This window comes from Alexandromys fortis, unplaced genomic scaffold (assembly GCF_014885135.2).
Source record: "Alexandromys fortis isolate MF-2015 unplaced genomic scaffold, M_Fortis_MF-2015_v1.1 scaffold_22, whole genome shotgun sequence".
NCBI lineage: Eukaryota > Metazoa > Chordata > Mammalia > Rodentia > Cricetidae > Alexandromys > Alexandromys fortis.
In genome coordinates, this window is record NW_026067900.1 from 403,189 (window position 1) to 431,141 (window position 27,953).

General features: G+C 37.9%; 1 protein-coding gene across 7 annotated transcripts in view; it reads left to right on the forward strand.

Annotated features, from left to right (window-relative positions):
• Positions 1-27,953, forward strand: part of Herc1 (HECT and RLD domain containing E3 ubiquitin protein ligase family member 1) — a 162,867-nt gene that overhangs the window by 94,414 nt on the left and 40,500 nt on the right. For 2 of the 7 annotated variants that reach the window (XM_050126066.1, XM_050126074.1), the window contains exons 33-51: positions 681-791; positions 2,606-2,782; positions 3,265-3,504; positions 3,993-4,076; positions 6,038-6,558; positions 8,733-9,508; positions 11,570-11,768; positions 14,394-14,554; positions 15,699-15,815; positions 16,276-16,507; positions 18,681-18,805; positions 19,916-20,136; positions 21,223-21,491; positions 22,255-22,307; positions 22,938-23,138; positions 23,980-24,154; positions 25,369-25,639; positions 25,762-25,975; positions 26,877-27,133. In XM_050126066.1, coding sequence (XP_049982023.1) covers positions 681-791; positions 2,606-2,782; positions 3,265-3,504; positions 3,993-4,076; positions 6,038-6,558; positions 8,733-9,508; positions 11,570-11,768; positions 14,394-14,554; positions 15,699-15,815; positions 16,276-16,507; positions 18,681-18,805; positions 19,916-20,136; positions 21,223-21,491; positions 22,255-22,307; positions 22,938-23,138; positions 23,980-24,154; positions 25,369-25,639; positions 25,762-25,975; positions 26,877-27,133 — 4,404 coding nt within the window. The remainder of the gene's footprint in view (positions 1-680; positions 792-2,605; positions 2,783-3,264; positions 3,505-3,992; positions 4,077-6,037; positions 6,559-8,732; positions 9,509-11,569; positions 11,769-14,393; positions 14,555-15,698; positions 15,816-16,275; positions 16,508-18,680; positions 18,806-19,915; positions 20,137-21,222; positions 21,492-22,254; positions 22,308-22,937; positions 23,139-23,979; positions 24,155-25,368; positions 25,640-25,761; positions 25,976-26,876; positions 27,134-27,953) is intronic. The other 5 variants (XM_050126103.1, XM_050126079.1, XM_050126085.1 and 2 more) reach the window with 5 other exon arrangements.

Genomic DNA, 27,953 nt, shown 5'->3' on the forward strand with positions numbered 1-27,953 from the left:
AGCAAAGAATAAAAACTATATAGATGGAAAGCTAAACACAGGACCCTGAGAACTAGTCTCCCACGGTAGAAAGTAAATAATGGTGTGAGACAGAATTCTAAAAGACAAAACAAAACTAAAAGTCCTTGCCAACATCTTGAGCACGGAAGGGGGAACACGTAGAAAGGAGCACGTAGAAGAAGCTCTATTTTGGTTATGCTTAATCTTGATTTATGTCTGGAACCCTGAGTGGGGTGATGTAATGCACCTGCCAAGTTCTTTGATCTGTTTTGTACAAAAACTGAAGCTTTACAGAAGTAAAGTTGCAGCAGATTTTCACTACACAGTGTGTCTGTCTGTCATTTCCCTTGCATCGTATCCTGACTATCCTATCCTTCACCCTGGTCTCCCGTGGGTGGTGGTCTCCGAGAGGGACGGTCCGCGGCAAGAATTTCTTAGTAGGTTGGGCCTCTGGAGAGAGAAATGTTTGAGACAGTAAAACCAAAACAGATGTCTGCATCTAGAAAGGAGAAACAAGTAAAAACAAGCCATTTTGTAGTGAGCTGATGATCTTTTAAAACTAGGAATATTCTACAAAGAACCATCAGAAGTAGCTGTTGGATGTTAGTATAATCAATCTTCATGTGCCATTGAATATTACAGTTTATAAATTTTATCTTCCTTTCCCTTCATTATATTAGGTTGTTGAACGTTTATTTTCCCTTCTGTCGGATTGTATGTGGGAGACTCCCATTGCTCAGGCCAAACATGCTATTCAAATAAAGGAAAAAGAACAAGAAATCAAACTACAGGTAATCTATTCTTCCCCCTGAAAATGTTTTTAAGTCTCATAAGTAGGTACCCTAGTGCCCATCTGTGTCTCTGGGTATAAAAGTCCTACCTTGAGGGTTCTTGTTATAGAATTTGCTCCACATCCTCTTTGTGTGTTGACTACTTCTCATCTCATTCTTCCAGTCATGCCTTTTCTTATCCTTACTCTCAAGTCATATTTTTCCACGATGGTTTCTTGATCATCTTTTCTGTCTTCACTGCTAAGATTCTCAAAGGAGTAAACCACACATGTCAGCTACTTCTCATTTTCTCTTCAGAGTGCTTATCACCCACCAAGATGCCAAACTCTATGAAGTATTAACATTATACTTATAGTTGCTTTCCACTATCTATAGGGAACTAAGACCATCCAAGCTTACCCAGATCAGTTAATGCTTAAGTTTCATATATAAAGTAGTATGGCATTTATATATGACTTAACATAATTCTCCCATAAGCTTTAAGTCATTTCTAGGTTCTCTAGTACATAATGCAGTATAAGCTTGTAAAGAGCTGTGATCTCATATCTATGTGATGAGAAGAGTCTAAATGTGTTCAGTACAGATGCAGTTGGTTCTTAAAAAATGTATTTTTGATCTGTGGTTGGTTGAATCTGTGATGTAGAATCTGGAATATAGAGGGCCCACTGTTTGCTATTTTACCATATCTTATTGATTCTTCTGTGTACCCATCCTTGTAGCATGAGGTTTTACTGATTTACTTTCTAAATAGGATTCTACTTCATACTCATAATCCTTAGCTTAGTTTTCCTGATTCCACACTTTTCCCAATTTTCCTTCTACCTTAGAAAATGGCCTTTCATTCTTCTAGGTTTTTCTTTCTGTATTTAAGTGTTGGGTATTATGTAACCTAATCTTAAGTTTCCCCCCACCCATCACATCTCTTCTTGTTTCCATATTCATAGATGCATAATTTGACTCTATATGCCATTGATGCCTAAATTTTGAATTCTGTCTTCTATTAATTCACCAATGATAACCATATAGACATTTCATACTTAGTATATTAAAAATAGCTCTATCACATTCTGTTCCTTCCTCAGCTTCTAGTTATTACTGAAGAGAAAAACCTTGGAATTCAAGCAGTAGGGATAAATCCTGGTGCCACTGCCAGTGGCCCCTCAGTCTGCCCCAGCCATGCAACTGTCAACCACATTCAGAGGGAATAGTTTGGTTCTATGCTTGTTTCTTCCCAGTCCTTCTGGTGTTGGTGAACTCCCATTACCTCGGGTAGACGGTTTCAGTGGGTGTACGTGTTCCCTTTATAGTTTAACCTCTTTTCTCATATTCTCATTGCTCCCACTCTTCAACTGGAATTTGTCAGCTCAGTCCAGTGCTTCTCTTTGCATGGATACCTTGTTCAGTCTAGATATAGTAGGGAGGGCCTTGACCCTTCCCCAAAGCAATTTGCCTTACCCTCTCTAAAGAGTGGATGGGGGAGGGGTGGGGGTTTGTGGAAGGAATGGGAGGAGGGAAGGGAGTGGAAACTTGGATTAGTATGTATAATGAAACAAGATAGTTTGTTTTCTTTTAAAAAAATTAAAAAGGAAAAAAAAAACCCTTGGAGTTATTCTTAATTCCAGTCTCACTGTGTAACTGACTTGATTAGTCTCTGCGTACCATAAATGAACAATACGCTCTTTATAGGCACTGTATTCCTACTGCCTTGCACAGTATCTGAAAACTGATAGATATATGTTATCTGTGGAATAAAACCAAGGAATGTACTAGAGATCTGTGTGTTCCCAAATACTGACCCAGTTCCTTTCTGGTAGAAGCAAGGAGAGCTGGAGGAAGAGGATGAAAATCTCCCCATACAAGAAGTCTCTTTTGATCCAGAGAAAGCTCAGTGTTGCATTGTAGAAAATGGACAGATTTTAACCCATGGTAGTGGAGGAAAAGGATATGGATTGGCGTCAACAGGGGTAACTTCTGGGTGCTATCAGTGGAAGGTAAGGAGAATTCTTAGTAGTTGTTTTATTGTTGTTGTTTTGTATTTTTAGTTTTAAAAAATTATGTAAGTGGGGGAAAGCTCTGGAGACCTCAACCCTAGACAAAGAACTATAGGCACCTAAGGAATACTGAGATCAAGAGAAGTAGTCTTCCCAGGGAGGAGCACACCAATTGGTTATCCAACAATTATTTTTCAAATACTCCCTCAGCATCATAATAAAATTATAAGCTAAAATCTTTTACTTTAAATATTATAGGTACCAAAGGTTATTCTTTATATTTACATGGTGAAGAATAAGTTTGCCTTTTTATAAACTGATGAAATTATTTCATTTTTATGTTATTTCTTCTTACTTTGAAAAGAAAGTTATTATGTTCCCATAAATGTGTAAATATTACTTAAAATATATTTCCAATTCTCACACAGTTTTTTTCAGTACTAATGAACATTATCGTCGTTTTTTTCTTTTTCTTTTTTTAGTTTTATATTGTGAAGGAGAATAGAGGTAATGAGGGCACGTGTGTTGGAGTTTCTCGCTGGCCAGTACATGATTTTAATCACCGCACTACCTCAGACATGTGGCTCTATAGGGCTTACAGTGGTAACCTCTATCACAATGGAGAACAGACTCTGACGCTGTCCAGCTTTACTCAAGGAGATTTCATTACCTGTGTGTTAGACATGGAAGCCAGGACCATTTCTTTTGGGAAAAATGGAGAGGTATTGAAATCTGTTTACAAATACAACTCTTAAGTCCCTTCATCTATCCTTCCTTCCCTCCCTCCCTCCCTCCTTTGTTCCTTTCTTTTCCCAAATTTAAATCCCACTCTTGTTATAGATGCTGGTTATTTAGTGTATAGAGTTTTACTTTCTTCTTATTATTTGTTTTTTTGTTTGGTTTGGTTTGGTTTTTGATGCTTTCTGATTTTTTAAATTCTTTATTGATGTCAAACTAACAACAAGGTGGTAAAAATCAAGTAAGTTTTTTTTAAACAGGCAAATAGTTTAGCATTACATTCTGTGTGGCATTGCCTTGGGTGGAAGGGCAGTTGATATATGGCTCTAATAACTTTTATTCTATCTCATAACCTTTGAATTTTAATGTGACTACATAGTATCAATTTTAAAAGCAATTTCAGATTTATTTATTTATTTATTTATTTATTTATTTATTTATTTATTTATTTTGCTTCTCTGTCACACTCTAGGAACCCAAATTAGCTTTTGAAGATGTGGATGCAGCAGAGTTGTACCCATGTGTAATGTTCTATAGCAGCAACCCCGGTGAGAAGGTAACAGAATCCCAACCTGCATTACGCATAAGGGATACCAGTTATTTTAAACTAGTGTTATGTTAGTATGATACTGTGGTCATAAAATAGAAAAGTATCTCTACCATTACAAGTACCTGGCTCATAGAAGTCTTTCTTCTAGAAGGGTAGATAATTTTAGGAATTATCTTTACTCCATATGAAGGCACTCTAGTTGTATAGCAAGCCAACTTGAAAACAGTGGCACTGTGAGAGTTACGGGAACTGTATTAGGACTAATATGGTTCATTGGTAGTTATGGATATGAGGAGAAATACTCAAATGTAATAAGATAACATTAGCTGAATAATGCAAGTTAAGTTCTGGTGGGGAAACGACCTTTTATTCATGTGGGAGAGTTCTCAGACTTTGTAAGATGTTACATACAGCTTAGAATGCAATTGGTCTCACTAAAACAGTTTTTGTTTTCTTTATGTAAAACAAAAGCAGAGCTGGGTGGTGGTGGTGCACGCCTTTAATCCCAGCACTTGGGAGTTCGAGGCCACCCGGTTCACAAGGAGCTAGTTCCGGGACAGGCCCAAAGCTACAGAGAAGCCCTGTCTCAAAAACCAAAAAAAAAAAAAAAACCCACAAGCAGAAACTAGCTTCTCATTGTGGGTAGTGGTGATGTTTTTCCATTTCCCACCCTTTTACTTGAGGGTGTGGTGTAACTTAGGTCTCTGGTCAAGATTTTCTAGTGGAATTGTATACTAGAAAATTTTAAAGTTAAATTTCGTATAATGAAAATATTAGACATAGTAGATATTAATCATGAAAATTGCCATATGTGTGTATATGTATGTTTATATACATGCATAAATACATATATATGTTTATATGTGCGTGTGTATATATGTATATAAACTTTTAAGGAATTTAAGATTAGCCATTCACAAGACAGATAACTTCTTGAACAAGTAGCCAATTAACTGCAGGTAAAGTAGAGGCTGCTGTGTGCCTGATATCATCCTTTGCTCTGGTTGTGTTTTTGTTATATTCTTTGAGGAAAGGAAATAGTTAACATTAAGTTAACTATTCACAGTGAACCTAGTAAGTGCTTTGACTATATCACTTTATTTTTAAAATAAGTTTAGGGTATGGGTACTATTATTGGTGTCCTTTTTTTTCAGGTGAAGAAGCTAAGACTTAGATTGCTTGCTAAGATTGTAGGCAATTACGATTTAAATTCAAGTCTCACTCCTCTTTTAACATCTTTAGGGAGTAAGGGAGAGGAGACAGGGTCTTTTATATAGCCTAGACTTGTGAACTCACAGAGATTCTGAAGTTTATCAGACAGAATAAATACATTTTTGGTTAGAATCCTAAAGCTGTATGGATTCTCCAAGGTTTACAGAAGTTGGAAAGCACCAAGCCTACAAGAATATTAGTAGGGCTCGCGTATACAACCAGGACAAAGCAGGACTTTGGACTCAAGGTCTTCCAGGTGCTGAAACTACAGACATGTGCCACCACATCAGCTTCCTCTCTTCAATTCTTTGTCTACTTGCAATGTTCATACTGGGACTATCCTAGTTATGTAGTTTTATAATTGTACATTTGTGCCCTGGAAACAATGTAAGATACTGTATTATCCTGGAGTTTTAAGGATGATAGTTACTATTTCTTTCAGATATTTTTTTGGACTAAATCAAGTCAGTCACATATACCTTCCTCATGTCCATCCTTTGAGTGGTTGTAACTGCTTTGGAACTTGTGGACTACACGAGGTTCAAATGGCAGGGCATTGTAAAGGGCTAATACTGCTAATTAATTCAGCGGATCTCTAACTTTTCCTACCCATTGTTGGAGGTGGAGTCACTTGATATATTACTCATACTAATATTAGTTCAACATACAGTTCCATTTGCTAGAACCTGTGTTGACAAACAGTTAAGAAAACCTATTAACATCACACACATTCCACCTTCTCTTCTCTTATGTAGGTGAAAATTTGTGATATGCAAATGCGTGGCACACCACGGGATTTACTTCCAGGAGACCCTATTTGTAGTCCAGTAGCAGCAGTGCTAGCTGAGGCCACTATTCAGCTTATCCGTATCCTTCACCGAACAGACCGTTGGACTTACTGCATTAACAAAAAGATGATGGAAAGGCTACATAAAATTAAGATTTGTATTAAAGAGTCAGGTCAGAAGCTAAAGAAAAGCCGCTCGGTTCAGAGCCGAGAGGAAAATGAAATGAGAGAGGAGAAAGAGAACAAAGAAGAAGAAAAAGGTAAACATAACAGGCATGGCCTTGCTGACCTCTCAGAACCACAGCTGAGGACTCTTTGCATAGAGGTGTGGCCTGTGCTAGCAGTGATAGGAGGAGTTGATGCTGGCCTAAGAGTTGGAGGTCGATGTGTTCACAAGCAAACTGGGCGCCATGCCACGCTGCTGGGAGTGGTCAAAGAAGGCAGCACATCTGCCAAAGTCCAGTGGGATGAAGCTGAAATTACCATCAGGTATGATGTGTTGGGTTTTGTTTATAGCAGATAGGTGTTTGATGGTGAAATGGGCAGTTGCCCATGGACAGTGAGTAATAGCGTGTTGCAGATCCTCTGCTAGTTAACTTTTAAAAACGATTTTCTTTGTTGCTAGATATTATTGTTTTTATTTACTAAAATAAAAATGATCTGTAAAATAAATTTTTAAATTTTGTTGGTGAAGAACTGATAAGTTTACTAGACTTAACTTGTTTTTTATTTGGGTTCCTACTTGTTGCTGGGAGGTATCTTTGCCAGAGATCACACTTGGTCTTGTGCATGCTAGACAAGTGATCTCTCACTGAGTTCTGCCCTGCCTGTTTTCTGCCTTTTGATCATGTCCATTATATACTTGGACAGTAAAATTCCAGCTGGATAACTTATTGACCAGATTTTATATTCAAGAGGCCCTGTGGTAGGAACATCTATGTGAGAACTACCTTTTTTAAATTAAAACTTTATTTTTATGCATGTGAGTATTTTGTCTGCATGTGTGTCTGTACACCACCTGTGTGTCTACTGCCTGCAGAGGCCAGAAAAAGACATTGCATCCCTGGAACTGGAGTTACAGATAGTTGTGAGCCACTATGTGTGTACTGGGAACTGAACCTGATTCCCTGTAAAAGGAACTCATGCTCTTAACCACTGAGCCATCCTTCCAGTCCTATAATGAACTCTCCCATCATTTTTTTGTGACTGAATGTTGTAACTTAAACTGGCCTATAACTCACTATGTAACCCAAATAGACCTGAAACTCATGATCCCCTTATGTTAGCCTCCCAAGTGCTGGGAGTACAGATGTATGCCATTACCCCCAGCCCTACCTTTTTAAAATACGTATTTTTATTCTCTCAATGCACATCATTTTTATAGTTATGAGAGTTACATTTATCTGACACAGCAAGATGCTTAAGAGCATTTGAGTGTATTTGTATGTATGTAGTTTAAAATATAAACTTCATATATTTGATGTTAAACATTTCTATTCATAAAGGATTTCACCTGAGTATATAGTTTTATCATTTGGAAATAAGGTTTTATTATTAATATTATGTAATTATTGATTATATTAGCTAATATAATTCTTTTGTATATTAATATGACAGAACATTATCTTAAAGAGTGATTTATAGTATTTAGTGAAAGTAGTACTATTTTGGAACTAAATAAACTTGATAGACTCAGTTGAAAAAACACATATATGTAAAGTTTATATGTAATGTCTGACTATAATGGACTTTGTTGTATATCCTTCATCTCACAGAAACCTAAGAAACGCAGTGACAGCTTTACAAAATCACATAAGTGTTTTCCTTTGCCTTTATTCTTTGCTTTGTTTCAGAGAAGAGTCAATATCTTATTAATATATTGTAGCATAGTAAAATATGTAAGTTAATACATGAGAAAAGAAAAATGTGGCAAAGGGAAAATGAGATTAGGAAGATAAGACAGTCAAGAAGTAGGTGATTACAGCAAAACTTCAGATACTTGCTAAGCTCTTTCTTGTATTTTCTGTAATCAATGTGACTCTTAAACTTCAGGGATTTTATGCCATATATCCTGAATATATGATTATATTCTTGCTTAAACTACAATATGTGTATCAGTTGAAGATTACAAAGTAAAATTTTTAATGAGAAAGTCTCCTATGGAAGAGGTTACAAAGATCTATCTACTACATACTCAACACAAACTAGATTTATTATGTAAATTTTCCAACTAGCTTATATCAAACTACATCTGCCTTATCTCCAATTCTGCAAGTAAAGTTACAGAGCCTTATTCTTTTGCTTTATGTATCAGTGGTTGCTTTGGTACTATTATGGCAAGGTTGAGTGATAACAACAGAGTCCATTTGCTCCCAGAGCTCTAAGGTAGTTAGACCTGGGAAGTTTGCTATTCTGCTTTATATTATATATTGATAAATATTCTCATTTGAAAGCACATGTACATTTCATTGTTGTTGCATTTAGCATTACATCTCAATTTCCTCATAATATCATTTTTTCATTCTGTAATGATGTCAGTTTGCGTAAACTATTCTTTGTATTATGTACATGATGTGTCTTGTTTTGTCTACGTTATTTTCTGTACCTTCCTCCTGTCTTTCCCTCACTTGCTTTTTCCTGTGTCATTCTGATCTTTATTAAAGCTTCCCAACTTTTTGGTCGCCTAGTGATACTCCATTGTATAACCTGGAACCCTGTGAACCACTGCTGTTTGATGTGGCGCGATTCCGAGGCCTGACAGCTTCTGTGCTGCTGGACCTAACATACCTGACAGGCATTCATGAAGATGTGGGGAAACAGAGCATCAAGCGACATGAAAAGAAACACCGTCATGAGTCTGAAGAAAAGGGGGACACTGAGCAGAAACCTGAGAGTGAATCTATTTTAGATGTGCGAACAGGGTTAATATCTGATGATGTCAAAAGTCAGGGTACCACAAGCTCCAAATCAGAAAATGAAATAGCTTCATTTTCTTTAGAACCAACACTGCCAGGTGTGGAATCCCAACATCAAGTAACAGAAGGAAAAAGAAAAAATCATGAACATATATCCAAAACCCACGACATAGCTCAGTCAGAAATCAGAGCAGTCCAGCTTTCCTATCTCTACCTCGGTGCTATGAAGTCACTTAGTGCTCTTCTTGGCTGTAGTAAATATGCTGAGCTCTTGCTGATTCCAAAAGTTCTAGCTGAAAATGGTCACAACTCAGACTGTGCAAGCTCTCCCGTTGTTCACGAGGATGTGGAGATGCGTGCTGCTCTACAGTTCCTGATGCGGCACATGGTGAAGCGAGCAGTCATGCGGTCACCCATAAAGCGAGCCTTGGGGTTAGCTGATCTGGAACGGGCTCAAGCTATGATTTACAAACTAGTGGTCCATGGGCTTGTGGAAGACCAATTTGGGGGCAAAATTAAACAAGGTATGTTACCTGATGAAGAAATACTCATAACTTAAAAGTAACATAATCCTACAAATGATTTGTGAATGTGTGTGTATGTGTACATATATATGCCAAAGGAATTTGACATTGTTTTTCCTTTGTAAGATAAATGGTCATTGTTTTGTTACTTTTACATTAGTAATTATTGTATACCTGTAATTTCTATTTTTAATCTATATAAACACTAAAATTTGATAATTGTTATTAAATTTTGGAAAGCTGAAATTACCAGGTCTGGTGGTGCCCCCTTTAATCCCAGCACTCAGAACACAGAGGCAGAGAGATCTCTGTGGGGTCAATGTCAGGCTGCTTGCTTGACATTTAATTCATTCTTCAAAAAGTATTCAATTATTTATTGATCGATTTGAAATATATTCTTAAAACTTCTCAGAGATGTTTTTAAGATGTGCTATTTCATAAACAGTATATTGTGTGAAAAGACCCTGGCTTTGATTATCTTTATCTTCACTTTGAGAAATAGTACAAAGTTTTACATAAAAATGAGAATCATTGAGAAAATACTTATTGAATGCTTCCTTCAAGAAGCTTGTACTATACCGAGAGAGGTGACACAGTACTGGAACCCCAGGATTTGGAAAGCAGAGGCAAAACCAGAAGTTCAAGGATGTTCTTGGCAACAAATCAGTTTTGAGGCCTGACTGAGCTACATAAGACCTAAAGGGACAGGTAGAAGAGAAAGAAAAAAAAAATGTAAAAGAAAAAAAAAGGGAAGAGAAAAAAGAATGTTGGGTCTTTATTCTTTCTGCTTCTACTCCCTTTCCTTTGCCATCATTCTTGTTCCATCTTAGTTTGAGACAGAAGTACATGGTACATATAAGTAGGCATGTTTTAAGTTGTTTATGAAGGCATGTGGCCAGGTAGTAAACCTAAGAATTAGCTATGTTTTTAAAATAAATTTTTACAGCTAGACAGTGGTGGCACCTTTAATCCCAGCACTTAGGAGGCATAGGGGGCTGGATCTCGGTGAGTTCGAGGCCAGCCTGGTATACAGAGCTAGTTCCAGGACAGGCTCCAAAGCTACACAGAGAAACCCTATCTTGGGAAAAAAAAATTTAACTTTTTTTTTTAAGTGTATAGGTGTTTTGCCTACATGTGTGTCTGTGCATCACTTGTGGGCCTAGTACCTGCTGAGACCAAAAGACTGTACTGGATCCCTGGAACTAGAGTTACAGATGGTTGTGAGCTGCCATGCGAGTACTGGGAATTGAACTCAGGTTGTCTGGAAAAGTAGCCAGTGCCCGTAACCACTGAGTCATCTCTCCATCCCTAGAATTAGTTGTTTTTGTAGTAACTGCTCCTTTACTTGTTGTTCCCTTACTGGAGAAATAAAACTATAAATATACAATTTTGACACACACACACCCTTCAAGTCATAGCATGAAATTTCCATCAAGGTTGTTATTCTTCTTATTTATATGCCTTTGCTAACACTAGAGGTAAGTATCAAAATCAAAATGCTAGACAAATAGTTTTAGTGTTTGGATATATTGAAATATCCTCAAATTTTGGACATCTCCCTACCCCTTTTGACACAGAGCTTGGTTTCAAGTAGGTTAGGCTAGCTTTAACTTACAGTCCTCTTGCCTCCCTGAGTGCCTGGATTAAAGGAGTGTGTCACTATATCCCCCAATTTTAATGTGTTTGAAAGAGAATTCTTTAAAATCCAAACTAATTGCAAGGGCCTGTAGAACCTAAAATAGTGAATATAGTAGTGAAATAAGAATGTGTGTATGTGTGTGTGTTTAAGAACTTTTTTTGAAATTCCTTCAGAAAATATGTATAGGAACTTTGATGTTTCGAAGCCAGGTTTCACTTTGTAATCTTGGCTGCTTGATATATAGCCTAACGTGCCCTTATACTCAAGATAATCTTTTTGCTTCAGCCTCCCAAGTGCTAGGATTATAGGTGACCATAACCAAGCCTACCTCTAGAAACATTTAAGTTAGAGTTTTCCGTTTTTTTGACTATTGCTTTTGAGAAAGACAAATCCTTACTGTTTTCTTAACCTTTGGTTTACAGAGATTGATCAACAAGCCGAAGAAAGTGACCAAACCCAGCAAGCACAAACCCCAGTTACCACCAGCCCATCAGCATCCAGCACAACTTCCTTTATGAGCAGCTCCCTCGAGGACACCACAACTGCCACCACTCCTGTCACTGACACAGAAACAGTGCCCGCGTCCGAGTCTCCAGGAGTGATGCCACTTAGTCTTCTCAGGTAGAGAAGTTGGCCTTTATGTCTGTCACACTTAGGCTTCTCAAAGCACATTGTTCCTCTTAACATAGTGTGCCAAGTTAAATCCAGGTATTCCAGAGCTGGAAAGAACCTGGGATCATATAGTGAAAATATATCCTCATGAAAGTAGAAACACCCCTCTGAAGTTAGAACTTGTCCTGAACTCTCAAAACCAGTTAGTGGTAGGTCAGGGTCTACTCCTATTTCTGTATAGGGGGTGTAAGTGTGCACCACCATACTTGGCTTGGCTAAGCTTTTAAAGACTTCTTTTCTTCAGAAGCAAAGTAATTGTTTCTTCCTGTTTTGGGGGGGTATGTTGGTATTGGGGACAGGGGGTTGGTACTGCTACTGAGAATCAAACTCAGGACCCTTACATGTTACTCAAATATTCTATTGCTGAGCTATATCTCCAGCCAATACTTGAATTTTGAGTTGTAGAGTACAAAGAAAAAGAAATCATCTACATGAAATAATTCTTTCTCTTTGGGTCTTTCCCTTTTGAACATAATTCTTTTTTTCTTTTCCTTTTTCTTTTTTTTTAAACATTTATTTTACCATTTATGCGGCATGAGAGCCCACATACCACAGTACACATGTGGAGGTCAGAAGACAGCTTGGCGAGTTGGTTCTCTCCACCTTTGTATAGATTGCAGGGACTGAACTTAGCTCATCATGCCATTGTGGTAAGCTCATTCACCCTCTGAGTCATCTCAGTAGCTCTATACTCCATTTTTACTCTTTTCAAATGAAAAGAACATGTTTTAAGGTGCTTCTTCATCCATCTCTATGTAATAAGGGTGAATTCTATATAATGCTTACTTACTTAAATTCCTTTTTGCTTAGTTTGCAGCTCCTATACATACTGGTGAGACTTTAGAGACCTTCATGGAGAGATTGGCTTAAGTGAAGTAAGGAAAGCAAACTAGCCTTTCCCTCTGCTATTCCTCTTGGATAGATTGTCTTTATTCTCACTGAACTAGACAGGGAATACTCTACCATTAGTGATTCTCAAGTTTTGGTGTGCACAGTTTTCCCACCTAGGAGCTATTTGAAAGTTCTGGGATTACATGCCCTAGGAAACCAGATTTAGTAGGTATGTAGAGCCCATAGTTTGCATTTGTTACATTTTCTGAGTGTGTGTGTATGTGTGTGTGTGTGTGTATGTATACACACTATTTTGAAAATTGCCACAGTATATTTGTGCAGAGGAGCACTGATGCACACTTGTTTATTAGCTCTTTCATTTGAGTCACAGTTCTAGGAGCTGCTGATAGGTTTTTAATTCTTCCGGCAATTTCAGAATTTAAAAGTGTTCACAGAGAATCTGTGACCGCTTGTCTCCTTTGAGGCTCTGACTAGAATAGGCATAGGATCAAAGGGTAGAATCATGCCCTTTGTTGCCATAGGTGCCCACCAGATAACTTCCTCTATTTCTTTAGTAGTAGAAATTGAACTCAAAGGTACACTCCTAGAATTTTCCTTTCTTCTTAGTCTTTGTTTCTCTATTACTGGCTTGGAATTGATTGGAACTACAGTTACCTCCATAAGACTCAGTGAGCTACTGCTCCCTCTGTATACCATGGTTGATTGGATAAACAGGGCTCTTCTGAAGCTAGATAGTGCTTTGATTGCGGAGACTAAAACTTGGTGGTAGAGCACTTGCCTAGTGTATGCAAGTGGTTCTATGTTCAATCTGCAGCACCACAGAAAAGAAAATGCTCCTACTTTGGGGGACAGATCTGGACTTGACTCTTTGGTTAGTGTCCACCTTCTCAGTGTGAGAGGGAGTGCCTATCCTTCCCGTGCCTGTCATTCATATACTGTTTATCCCACCTTAGCGTCAGACATGTTAGCTCCCTCTGGCATATCGTGCATAGCCACTATTTTTCAATTGCACTGGGTAACTGGATACTTATTCTTTCTGTAAGTTAATACTTGAGATCAATATGTTAATTTTTTAGCTAGTAGATTTATATTTGAGGTAAACATCAGTTCTCCTATTTTTGATTTTGTTATGGGGTCTTATGTATCCTGGGCTACTCTTGAACTTTGTAAAAGGCCAAGGATGACCTTGAACTCCTATCTCTACCTCCCAGTTGCTGGGATTATAATATGTGCCACCACACCAAGTTTTATACAGGGCTGGAGATTGAACCCAGGGTTTTGTGCATGCTAGGCAAATACTCTATCATCTGAGCCACATCTCTAGTCTAGCTAAGTTCCCAGTCCTTAAAATTCTTCTTTAGTTTCTTGACTACTATACTCATACCAAAATACCCTTGTCACCTTGATATTATACAAGAAAAACTTCATAAAGGCAAGGATTGTTCATTTCTTTTATAATTGCTATATTACTCCCCAGTATGTTGCTGCTCTTTTTCTAGGAATATAATATTACTTTCATAGTTAAGAGTACCCTATGACATAATTACTTTTAATACTGAAGAATCTTTCTTTCATCACCCTGTATTAAATTATAGCTAACTTGTGCTGTCTTCCAGGTTCTAATTTCTTCTGTAAGAAGATTTATGACATGCCTGTTTCTTACCAGTCCCAGTTGAGTTTTTTTTGTTTTTTTTTTTGCTAATCATTGTTATTTTCTTAAAGGCAAATGTTCTCTAGTTATCCAACCACCACTGTACTTCCTACACGTCGTGCACAGACTCCTCCAATATCATCACTACCAACCTCTCCTTCTGATGAAGTAGGAAGGAGGCAAAGTTTAACTTCTCCTGATTCCCAGTCTACAAGGCCAGCTAACCGCACAGGTAAATCTGCTGTCATGTACTGCAGTACCCAAACCTCTTTGTGACTTTGTTATATCATCATTGTGAGTTTTTTTTTAATTGATTATAAAAAGTGATTTAGTGAAAGATTTCACTTTCAAACTGAGTTTCAAACTATATTTTGAATTGTAGATTGAATTATGGCCATTTGGAGAGAAGTAACATCCATATCAACCACATATGCCCTTCTTTCCTTATAAGCCAATGTTCAGTGCTATAGATGTCCTTCTAATCATAACTTCATTCATAACCTACGCAATTATAATGTACCACAAGGAAGCATCAGAGAAATCCAAATTGAGGGGCTTTATACAAAATAACTAGGCCATTATTTTTCATGAATTACAGTTGTTTACCAGCAACTAAGGAAGCTGAGGTGGAAGGATCTCAAGTTCAAAATCAGTCTGAACAACTTAATGAGGCTTCGTCTCAGAATAAAAATAAAAATAAATAGAGTGGGAGAGTACTTGCCTGGAATGTTCTAAGGCCCTAAGTTTGATCTCCAGTACTAGCAGAGGAAAGCTAAAGAGACTGAAGGATCTTGACAACCAGATGAAATGCACAGATGATCCTAGATTCATTGCTATAAAGAACATTATCATTATATTAGAGAGTGGGAGCTGGATCAGATGATGACATCTTCATATCCAAACTCTGTCCATACTTGTAGGAGTTACCTATTAACATTCAGAGAACATAGAACTTCTGGTGTGCCGTTAATTCTACATTTAGTTCAGGAGAAAAAGATTTCTTTGTGCACTGCTTGCAAATTTTGTATATTTTAATTTTTATTACTAGCATATTTACTTATCTGTACAACAGTTCTATATTGCTATGAAAAATTTAGCTGTATTTGTGTTTTTAAACAGAAAGCAAACAATCAATTAAAAAAAAAATTCTCTATTGGACTTGCCTCAAAATCATGATCCTTCTGCTTCAGTCCCTTGAATGCTAGAGTTGCTGGCATGTAATTTGATACCCAGTTTTATTTATCTTACTCTATTAGTAAATATGTGTTGAATTTGAGTAATTCTAGGAAATTGAAGTCCCATGGTTACTATGTAAATATACACTGGGTGTATGGTGTGTAGTAGTCAAGCACATTTTTCTCTTTCTTTTGCTTCAGCCTTGTCAGACCCAAGCAGTAGACTTTCAACCTCTCCTCCTCCCCCAGCAATTGCAGTCCCCTTGCTGGAAATGGGCTTCTCTCTTCGACAGATTGCCAAAGCCATGGAAGCTACAGGTAGGATATGTTTTATAGTTCAATATCTGTAGATATGACCAGTCTTAAATGTTATTGAAGGAAGCATTTTTTAAAAAATCATCTTAAGATTTTTTAAAAAGATATTTGTGTGTGTGGGAGAGAGAGAGAGAGAGAGAGAGAGAGAGAGAGAGAGAGAGAGAGAGAGAGAAAGCAGGTACCTACCAAGGCCAGAAAAGGGCATTGGATCCCCTGGACCTGAGGTTATAGTCGGTTGCGAGATGCCTGACATGGGTCTTGGGAATGAAACTTGCATCCTCTGGAAGAGCAGCAAGCACTCTTACATGCTGAATCATTTTTCTAGCCCCTCTTCTTATCTTTCTAAGATTCTAAATAGCAGATCTTTTATAAAATCATTAGAACAAGCACTCTTAAACTAATAACATAAGTCATTGTTTACTTTATCCATGTTCAGTATCCCACACTGCTTCTCCCTGTACAGGTGCTCGAGGAGAGGCTGATGCCCAGAATATCACTGTTCTTGCTATGTGGATGATTGAGCACCCTGGGCATGAGGATGAAGAGGAGCCCCAGCCAAGCAGCACAGCAGACCCCAGACATGGAACAGCAGTTATGGGAAGTGGTGGGAAGTCCAATGATCCCTGTTATTTGCAGTCACCAGGAGACATCCCATCAGCTGATGCTGCTGAGATGGAGGAAGGTTTTAGTGAAAGGTAAAGTCCTGGTTTACCTAAGTCTTCTGTGTCATAAGTAGTTTCTCTAAAGCCTCATTTCCTTCCCTTCATAATTGCTTCTACTGCTATATAAATTTAGTAAGAATATGAAAAGATTGGCATTTTAGTTATAATCTAGTGAATTTTTTTAAATATTAGACATTGATTTTAATTGGCTGAAAAGTACTTCAGTGCTAGAGTGCTTTCATAGAATGCACAGGGTCCTGAGTTTAGTTCTTAACACTGTCAAGAACCCAAAATACCAGCTGATTTAATTAATGAATTTTATATAAATAGACTTGTCTGTCTCATTTTAATTAAATTCGTATTTCCATTTATTCTAAAGTTTTCTTCAGTGCGGGGGACCAAATCCAAAGTTATATATATGGTAGGCAATTATTCTAACACTGACATATATAGATATACTCCCAAATCCTGTAGCTTTTGCTATCTAGTATTAGTGTTCATATTTTTTAGCGGTGAAAGAAAGTCTATGTACCCTATGAGATAGAATAAATAACCTAAAATTTCTCCTATAATCACTTTCATTTTACATTTCTTATGACTATATTTTCTTTTTTATTTTAAAACTTTATTTTATGTTTATAAATATTTTGCCTGCATATGTGTTTGTGTACCACATTCATACCTGTTGCCTACAGAAGCTAGAGTGAGTAGCAGATCCCCTAGAACTGGAATTACAGACAGCTATGAGCTGTGGATGTGGGTGCTGAGAATCAAACCTGTGTCCTTTGGAAGAGCAGCCACTGCTCTTAATCACTGAGCCCTCTCCCCAGCACTGCCTTTTTAATTTTTTTTTTTTTATTATTTAACCATCAAGTTCTGTTGTTACCAAGACTTTTATCTTATATAACTTGCAAATTTTTCTAATAAGCTCTATGAATATCTTCTTAATTTAATTTGAAGTATGTTTTCCCTAGGCACATTTTCTCATTCATTTTAGATGTTAAATATTTAATAATTTGTCATTTAGTTTGAAGTTATTTTCTCTTTTGCTGTGGGGTTTGGGATGATACTTCAGGCTTCACACAATAGGCAAAGCCACATTATCCATTTCTGATCCTGTCTGATTTTAGACATGAATTAAGCATCATTTTACTGTTGGCAGAATCCAAATTCAGATAAAATTAATGCCCAAGAAGCAGTGTATGACAAACCTGAAACTAAAGAGTTTCATAAGGAATGAAAGATGTTTCAAAGTTTTGTCGTAGGCTGAGGGGATAGCTCAGTGGTAGATGCTTAGTATGCAGGAGACACTGGGTTTAATCCCCAACAACTCTTCTCCACCAAAAATGCTATATGCTAATCATGTCCATTTCCTCATTTGATAATGTCAGTATTAGAAAACTAATAAGATGGTTTTATAACCAAAGACATTGAAAATGACAAAGCAAGCAAAAATATTATGTTGGTATTCTATTTTATGATACTCTATTATGGTGGTATGTCTTCATTTTAATTAAAATGTTTAATCCATAAAAACCTGTTTAAGGGATGTTAACTCAGTTTGTAAAGTACTTGGAATCTGAGTTTGTTTCCCAGAACCCTTTAAAAAAAGTCCCAGACACAAGCAGGTGTGGTAGTACATACCTTTAATCCCAACAGAATGATGTGGATTTCTGAGTTCAAGGTCATTCTTGTCTGGATATTAATTTTCAGACTAGGCAGAGTATAAAGCAATTCCCTGTCTCAAACACACACACATACACCCTCACCACACAACAAAACACACACACCACACCACACACACACCATATCACACACATAAACGCACATAGCACACACACACAACACACACACACATACACACAACACACACATACACACACACACACACACCACATCATCATTTAGATAGACAGAGATGAGTGGATCCACAGGACTCACTAGCCAGTCAGCCATCTAGCTTCCTTAGATAGTTCCAGGGCGGTTAGAGACCCTGTCTTAAGGGGGAAAAAATAAAGACAGTACCTAAAGAAACAGCACCACACTCATTCTCACAGACATACATGTGCACCTACACACACACAAACTTATTTTATTCTCGGTGATATTTGGGGGAAAAGGTAATACTACAAGGAATCTTGTATTTTTGCTTTCTTTTCATGAGAGCGTTAAAAACAATGCATTCTCTTCAAACTTGCTTTTGTAGCCCTGATAATCTGGATCATACAGAGAACGCAGCTTCTGGAAGTGGACCACCAGCTAGAAGCCGCTCAACAGTAACAAGAAGGCACAAGTTTGACTTGGCAGCTCGTACATTGCTTGCAAGAGCAGGTAATTATTTTTTACATTGCTCTCTTGGTGAAAGATCTCATTTAAAAATCGTTATGGAAACAACAGTAAAGGAGATACAAGCTAAAGGCTAAGTGAACTCATTATTGCTACTTCTCAGTGGAGCAGCTGTTTGCATATAATTTTATACACTATATTATTTCACTAACAGTCATAGCATGTATTCATAGGGTTATCTTTAAGTTGACTCAAATATAGAAGGCTGTTGTGGCCCCTTGTAGATTTTGAAAGATTTTGTAGCTCTTCTCTCAGCCTTTAGTCAGTTACAATTTGAGAAGTGATGGTGCATTTTTAATGTTTAACATTAGTAGTCAGAAGCTTCTGGGAGGGGCACTGTACCACACAAAAGATTTTAGAGCCTCACCACTAGGCCCTAGATAAGCAAAAATAAATTCTCTCAATACACTCGTAAATTCTAGGATGGGGGGGAGGGTCATGAGAATTTATTTTCTGGTTTTTATGATACTGGTGATTGAGCCGAGAGCCTCACACATTCTAGGTAAACACTCCGCCACTGAGATGTATCTCTTCCATTATTTTATCGTCATCACAGTGCTAGGGATCATGCCCAGGGACTTATACATGCTGTGTAAGTACTGTACCACTAAGCTATATCCCTAGCCACAGGGAATATATTTTCTAAACTAGAAACTACATTATTCATTGTTAAAAAAGAATTTTATTATCAAATATTAAAACATAAGTGATGATTTGATAATTTATGGGAACCATGAAAAAGGAATTTGAGACTTGTTTAGAAAATATAAGCTATGAATTTACCATAAAATAAAGAGAAGCTGAATTTTAAAAAATGGACCTGGAAGAGTAATAATGGTTGACATTTTTAACATAATAGTTTAAACATTTTTTGTATGTATTACCTTATTTAACCTTACCAGTAAGTAGCCTGAGAGATAGTATATTTTCTAGATGAGGAAGCATGTGATAGTTGTAATTTGAGGTATATGCTCTAGAATCCAAAGAAGTAGCTCAGGTAGGTTCTCTCCTACATGGGTGGCAATTAAGAACTGGCGAAATAGTCAATATTATTTTATTCATGCAAATAAAATGCCTTTTTTGTTTTGTTCTGAGCGGGGTTATACCGCTCTGTGCAGGCTCACAGGAATCAAAGTCGGAGAGAAGGAATATCTTTGCAGCAAGACCCAGGGGCGTTGTATGACTTTAATTTAGATGAGGAATTGGAAATTGATCTTGATGATGAAGCAATGGAAGCTATGTTTGGACAAGACCTGACCAGTGACAATGATATTCTGGGAATGTGGATCCCAGAGGTACTGGATTGGCCTACCTGGGTGTGTGTGACTGCAGCGGGGGCTGCTCTGACTTATTTTCCTGCCCTCCTGTTCATACAGCTTACTAACAGCGGCCTTGTCTAGAGTTGAAAAAGCCTTACATCTCATCCTGAAGTTTAGGGATTTAATGCTTGAGCATTGCTTTGATACCTACAGACTGATAAGAAAGTCTCTCATTGCTTTCTATGTGTGATTTTATTGCTTCTCTCCCCAGACTAGATGACTAGAGCCGTATTGTGGTAATGTGTCAATTGTGATGTTGAAGAGTAGTTTCAAAACTTGACATTAGGCTCTACTACATACTGCTGAATTATCTAACATGGTTTCTTTACTCACATTCGTGAGTGCATGCTCTTCTTCATAGATTCTATTTAATCAGTGGAAGACCTTATTTGGGGAAACCAGTGCCTACCCACATCTTATAATACCCTTCATCCAGGGACAAGGTTCATGTGGGTTTATGTGTATACATTATTTAGCAATACATTTTTATAGTAGGGAGGCTAAAAAAACTCATCGATGTGATCTTTTATCTGCTTGATTAGATTAATAACATAAATGAATCACAGTAGAATATCTTACTGATTCAGAAAGTGGGTCTTATTTTGTGGCCAGGTGAAAGTGTTTTCACTAGAGAGTTTTTTTTTTTTAATGGCTTGAGGCAGATTTAAATTATTGAATTCTTATTTTCAGTAGGGTAATCTTTTTTTTAAAAAAATATTTATTTATTTATTTTTTATACAGTTAGCCAGAAGAGGGTACCAGACCTCAATTCAGATGGTTGTGGGCCACCATGTGGTTGCTGGGAATTGAATTCAAGACCTTTGGAAGAGCAGGCAATGTTCTTAACCGCTGAGCCATCTCTCCAGCCCCCAGTAGGGTAATCTTAATGTTATAGTTTAAGCAAATAAAAAAGAGGAACGAATACCTACAGATTATGTGGTCTGAATTCTTATTTGAAAAAAATTATGTAGCATTAATGATTCTTGAACTATAGGATATTAAAAAATAGCTAGTTTAATATCATAAATAATCTACCTCTAATGCTAAATTGACCATAATTTGGTATAAAATCATTTTGTGCAGCATGTTTGTGAGTCTGAAGACAGGGAAGAAGTAGTGGTGTGTGAACTGTGTGAATGCAACGTCGTCAGCTTCAATCAGCACATGAAGAGAAACCACCCTGGTTGCGGGCGCAGTGCAAACCGCCAGGGCTATCGCAGCAATGGCTCCTATGTGGATGGCTGGTTTGGTGGTGAATGTGGGAGTGGAAATCCATACTACCTGCTGTGTGGCAGCTGCAGGGAGAAGTACTTAGCTCTGAAGACCAAAACCAAGACTACAAATTCTGAAAGGTACCTTGAAATTGTGTTTTAGATACCAGCCTTCTTGAATGAGAACATCTTATTCTGTTAAGACACGGGAACTGTTTTTGTTTTTTGTTTGTTTTTCCCCTTCTTTGTAAAGAATTAGTTTTGACTGAATTGGGGGCAGAACTTATGGAGGTCAAGGAATTCCATTCCCAGCAGATCTGGAAGCTGTTTTTAGTCTCCTGATACCGCGGGCGTAGTGGCATAGCAGCAGGCCCTTCCTGGCAGTTTGACTGTGTCAGCCATTAGCATCTTGGCAGGTTGTGATCAGGATCTTCATCATAATCCTCTGAAGTATAGGGTCAAGACTTCAAGTTGACCTTTTTCAACGTATTTCTGGCATCTTAACTAAGATATTTTTCTTGATGTAAAAATGTACTGCTTCTATGGAAAAAAAAGGACACATGTACTTTGTATACTTAACCTCTACTTCTGTAACTTTTAAATTTTTGATACTTCCTAGGACAGAGTCTGATTTAAAAGAGTTATTGGAGGTGACCAGAAATGTCCCTAGTTTTTGTTCTTTTTTTGGATTGTGTGTGTGTGTGTGTGTGTGTGTGTGAAGCAGCCATTGATCTTTAAGCATGTATGTATGTACAACAGTTTTTACTGCATTTGTCCCATAACACAAGACACTTTTTACTTCTTGCTGCTTTATTAATGAACTCTTACAATATTCTAATGACTTAATTTGCAGTTGGGTACTAACTTTTATATAAAAACACAATGTTCTTCATGTTTGGTACAGGTACAAGGGACAAGCTCCAGATCTAATTGGCAAGCAGGACAGTGTGTATGAAGGTAGTTGTTTTGAGAGCTTCCTTATTTTACATGTATTTTTATGGATACTCCTTGTTTAACATCTGCTACTAAACCTTACCCTCATGTGTGTTTGTGTTTATGTGCATATTAACTAGAGCTTTCCCTCAGTGCATCAGAAGTTGCTTGATAACAGCATTCTGTCCTTTAAAGTCAGGAGAAAGAACCTAGGATCAAATGTTAGCTAATTAGAGTGCTAATTTCTTTGCGGTTTGGTTTTTTTTTTTCCAGAATGAGAAAAAATGTTACATTTTAAAGTTTTTCCATCCTAATTGTGGAAAAACATTGAGATGAATGTGATTTGTTTTTTGTTTTTTTTCTTTTTGGCGCACTCATTTACTTAAATGTTTATTAGCTGAAGTCTCTATGATCAGTCGCAACATATGCTCTTCCTTTCTTTGGATTTGATTCCACTTCCTTTTCTTGTAGTTTCACATGCTTCAGGAACGCAGTTTACTCAGGTCTCCAAAAGATGGTGCTCTAGTTCATTTTGTGGGCCTTGACTTTTGACTTGAACATTTTAGATGATTTTAGATGTATCTTAAAATAACCTCTCTTAGCAGAACAATGCCATGTTTATGTTTACATGCCATATGTTTATTTAAATTCCAGAAGATTGGGACATGTTAGATATTGATGAAGATGAAAAATTAACAGGTGAAGAAGAATTTGAATTGCTTGCTGGACCACTTGGTTTAAATGACCGGCGCATTGTGCCAGAACCAGTTCAGTTCCCTGACAGTGATCCACTAGGAGCATCAGTAGCAATGGTCACAGCTACCAACAGTATGGAAGAGACTCTGATGCAAATTGGTAAGCTGAAAGGCTGATTGTCATTGATCTTGTTTTAATACTTTTCTTAGGTAGATAATAAAACTAATGATTTAACCCCTCTTCACACCAACAAGTCTCTTTAGCCATCTGATGGGGGAGGGACTTGGACTATAGGCCAGAGATTTGATATGAGGTTTTTCCTCTGTTGTTTTCCACCAATAGGATCTTCCAGTGCACCTGATTGGAGTATTGATTAGACTAGACTGGCCAAATTCACATGTGCATGCACTCTCTCCCCCTCAACACACATCCCAGAATTTAAAAATTAGCTCTATTAATGACTTAACTCTATATGTATTCAAAGTGTATTTTATTTATATCCTTTCTTAGGCTGGAGAGATGGACCAGTGCTTACAAGAGCATTTGGTGCTCTTGTAAGATGACCCTGAGTTCTGTTTCCAGCTCCTACATGACTGCTCACAAATGTCTATAGCTCCAATTTCAGGGGATTTGTTGCCTTCTTCTGGCTTCCTTGAGCACTGTACACACATGGTGCACATACATACATGAAGGCAAAATACTTGTACACATAAAATAAAAACAAAGTATTTTTTAAAATACCTTTCTCATATCTGTTAATATCAGAAGTGACACATAAAAAGAATAAAAAACAAACATATTTAGTAGAAATTTTTTCCTATTAACTCAGAAATCTTTAAGTTTAATATCTTAAAGAAGTTCTGCTAGTTCTATCTAGGTGAGCAAAATACATTTCTTGTTACATTTCTTTGCAGACTCTACATAAAATGTAGTCAAATAATTCAATAGTCCAGGTACTTTATCTTACTTTGTAAAGAACGGAACAAAATCCTGCTTTCAGGTTGCCATGGCTCTGTGGAAAAGAGTTCCTCGGGAAGAGTAACATTAGGAGAGCAGGCGGCAGCCCTGGCAAACCCTCATGACCGAGTGGTGGCTTTAAGGAGAGTGACTGCTGCAGCTCAGGTCCTTCTGGCCAGAACCATGGTCATGCGAGCGCTGTCTCTTCTCTCAGTCAGGTACGTGCTGTGTCCAGTGATGCAGTTACTTTTGAGGGATTTCACACAGGAGTGTGGGAGGGGAGACTTGAAATATGATATTGAATGAACATAGGTTAGACTTAGCCATTATTGGTATTTATTCAGTTCCTGCTTGGCTCTTTTTAGCTTGAAAAAATACCAATTTAGTAACAGAGTCAGTTGTATATCTTTTTTGTTGTTCCAGAAATTGAAAATTAAGCTGTTCCAGTTGATACTAGGTAAAAATTAAATTAAAGAGTGAATGAGGGGCTGGAGAGATGGCTCAGAGGTTAAGAGCACTGACTGCTCTTCCAGAGGTCCTGAGTTCAATTCCCAGCAACCACATGGTGACTCACAGCCATGTGTACTGAGATCTGGCGCCCTCCTCTGGCATGCAGGCATACATCGAGGCAGAATGTTGTATACATAATAAATAAATCTTTAAAAAAAAAAACAAAGAGTGAATGAGTATTTCTGCAGAACTCATATCATATAAAGATTAAAAATAGACAAGACTAACGTATAGCTTTAGACCTTAGACAGCAGTTACTTCTGAAGGCAGCATGGCTTTGAGGAGTGCCCAACAAGCTTCTGAGGTGCTGCCAAAGTTTTGTTTCTTGACCTAGAGGATGGCTACCTGGGATTTCCAGACTGAAAGTTCTCACTCTGTTGACATTTTAAATGTCATATTCTAGTTTATTGATAACTCTCAGTGCATACAATGTTCATTATAAAGAAAAAGTTGAGATGACCATTTCAGTTTTACATCACGTTTTGATATAAGGACATGTGGGACTGAGGATTAAATAACTTTTATTTGTTTTCTGTCTTTGATGATGAGGATGGTGTGTATGTGGGGTGCAAAGGGGGAGAGGAGTGGGGGGAAGGGGCGATGTATGGGAGGAGGAGGAGGGGAATGGGAAACGGGGAGGAGGCGAAATTTTTTTCAACAACTAAAAAAAAAACCAAACAAACAAACAAACAAAAGAAACCTTTTTTCAGCCGGGCTGCGGTGGCGCACGCCTTTAATCCCAGCACTCGGGAGGCAGAGGCAGATGGATCTCTGTGAGTTCGAGACCAACCTGGTCTACAAGAGCTAGTTCCAGGAGGACAGGCTCCAAAGCTACAGAGAAACCCTGTCTTGAAAAACTAAAAAAAGGAAACATGTGTGTGTGTGTGTGTCTGATATGCTTTTTTTTTTTTTCTCCTGGCAGTGGTTCCAGTTGTAGCCTGGCTGCTGGTCTTGAGTCTCTGGGGTTAACAGATATCCGTACACTGGTTCGGTTAATGTGCTTAGCGGCAGCGGGAAGAGCCGGCCTTTCCACCAGCCCTTCTGCTATGGCAAGCACCTCAGAGCGTTCACGAGGTGGGCACAGCAAGTCCAGCAAGCCCATCTCTTGCCTGGCCTACCTCAGCACAGCAGTGGGATGCCTGGCATCAAATACGCCAAGTGCTGCAAAGCTGCTAGTGCAACTGTGTACACAGGTAAGGCAACTTTTGGCATTCTTGCCCTGTTTTTCCCAGGGAGTCTTAAAGAACATTTTGAAATTAAATCTTTTTCTTCCAAAAGATATGTAAAAATTAAATTGTCCCAATTGCCTCTTCAGAACTTGATTTCTGCTGCAACTGGTGTCAACCTCACCACAGTCGATGATCCCATTCAGCGGAAGTTTTTACCCAGCTTTCTCCGTGGAATTGCTGAAGAAAATAAGCTTGTAACCTCCCCAAACTTTGTTGTAACTCAAGCCCTTGTGGCATTACTGGCAGACAAAGGAGCCAAACTGAGACCAAACTATGATAAGTCAGAAGTAGAAAAGAAAGGTAGGTTTCATACTGTTTGAGTACAGTCTTGTAATTGTCTTACTCATGTTTTAAGAGGTATAGTTTCGCATTGTTGTATGTGATAAAGGACATTTAAGTTTAGAACATAAAAGAATTACAGAGATAGCTTTGGTATTTGAGACAAGGTCTAACTATGTAGTCCCAGGTTGGCCTCACACCTGCACTCCTCTTACCAGTGCCTCCCGAGTGCCGGGGTTTACAGGCTTACACAGACGTGGAAATGAGTGTTTAGAAAAATGGACCAATTAGTAGTGTTATAGGTAATGGCTTGAATCGACGTAAATGATAGGATTCTTTAACACAGTTTAAGTAAAAATAGTATTTAAGATAATATTTTTGAAAGGACTTCTTAAATTACTATCTAACCTTTGCTTCAGTCAAGAACATTTAGCTGAGATTGGTGGACTTTGGATCCATTGATTTAGTTTCTTAACTAGCTGTCAAGATCCATTTTTAAAGTGATTCATGTTTTTGGTACTGAGTATTATAACCCAGGGCCTTGTGCGTCCTGATCATGTGTTGTCACTGAGCTGTAACCCTGGTTATGTCCTTGCTAATGTGCTCTGTAGGCAGCAGACACTAGGTTGTTATTCTTAAGGGCCCTTTGCTTTTGCATAGGCTAGAAAGTGATTTCTGCTGTATTCCCAGTCTAAATCTTTAGAACAAGGACAACTGATGTATAATAAAATATTCATTTGAAGTGAATCAGACTTATTATAGAATTTGGTGTGAGATAAATACTTTATATCTTATATGCATACCTTAGTATACTAATTGCTTAAAAAGAACTAATTTATAAAAGAAATGGGTTAACCCATTTTTGTTTGTTCATCACCACCAACTCTCACCTGGGCATCATTTCATTGTTTTGTTTAAGCAGGTTTTATTGCCCAATTGTATGCCCATCCTTCCTATGATCCTTCTGCTGTAGGCCCTCTGGAGCTGGCTAATGCCCTGGCAGCCTGCTGCCTCTCCTCTAGGCTGTCCTCACAGCATAGGCAATGGGCTGCTCAACAGCTTGTGTGCACTCTTGCTGCACATGACCGTGACAACCAAACTGCTCCACAAACACTCGCCGATATGGGAGGAGATCTCAGAAAATGCTCTTTTATCAAGTTGGAGGCTCATCAAAACAGAGTATGTATTTTTAATATAAGGTGTATTAATTACCTGTCTGACTGCTCAGAGTGTAGGTCTCCATGTCTCTTTTTTGTGTCTCTTTTTCTCACACATATATACATGATTACTAAGATTTACCTAAGTAGTTGCCAATTCTAGTTTCTTTGTGTGTAGGCTGACAGAAAGAAATCACTTCCTAAAAAAGGAAGGCTTATCTATGCAACAAGGGACATTCCTAATCTACTGTAGCTGACTAATATAGTGGGCCTCTGAATTTTTGTTTTATTTTGTTTTTCCTGGAACTAGCTCTTACAGACCAGGCTGGCCTCGAACTTAGAGATCCACCTGCCTCTGCCTCCTGAGTGCCAGGGCTAAAAACGTGCACCACTACCACCCAGGTGGCCTCTGAATTTTTAAGAAGCAAGTACTGAAATGTATTAATTGATTTAAAATTATTACATATTCTGTATTACTTTTAGAATTTATATTTTAAAAATTTTAAAGATTTTTTTTGATTGTGGTATGTAAAAGAGTAGAAGGGATATGTGCATGTGAGTACAGGTACCCATGGAGGCCAGAGTCCCCCTGGAGCTGGAGTTAACAGGTGGTTGTGAACTGGCCAGTGTGAGTGCTGGGAATTAGACTTGGGTCCTCTGCAAAAGCAGTACAGGCCTGTAGCCACTATCTCCAGTCTCATGGGAAGTACACACCGGCATCAGTGCCATCTGGAAGGGATATGAGAAACGTGTGTGGCAGTTTGCTCTGCCTCTTGGAGTCCTTCCTTCTCAACATGTGAGAATGTTTATCTTTATTGAATTAAACAGGATTTTAATAGGGA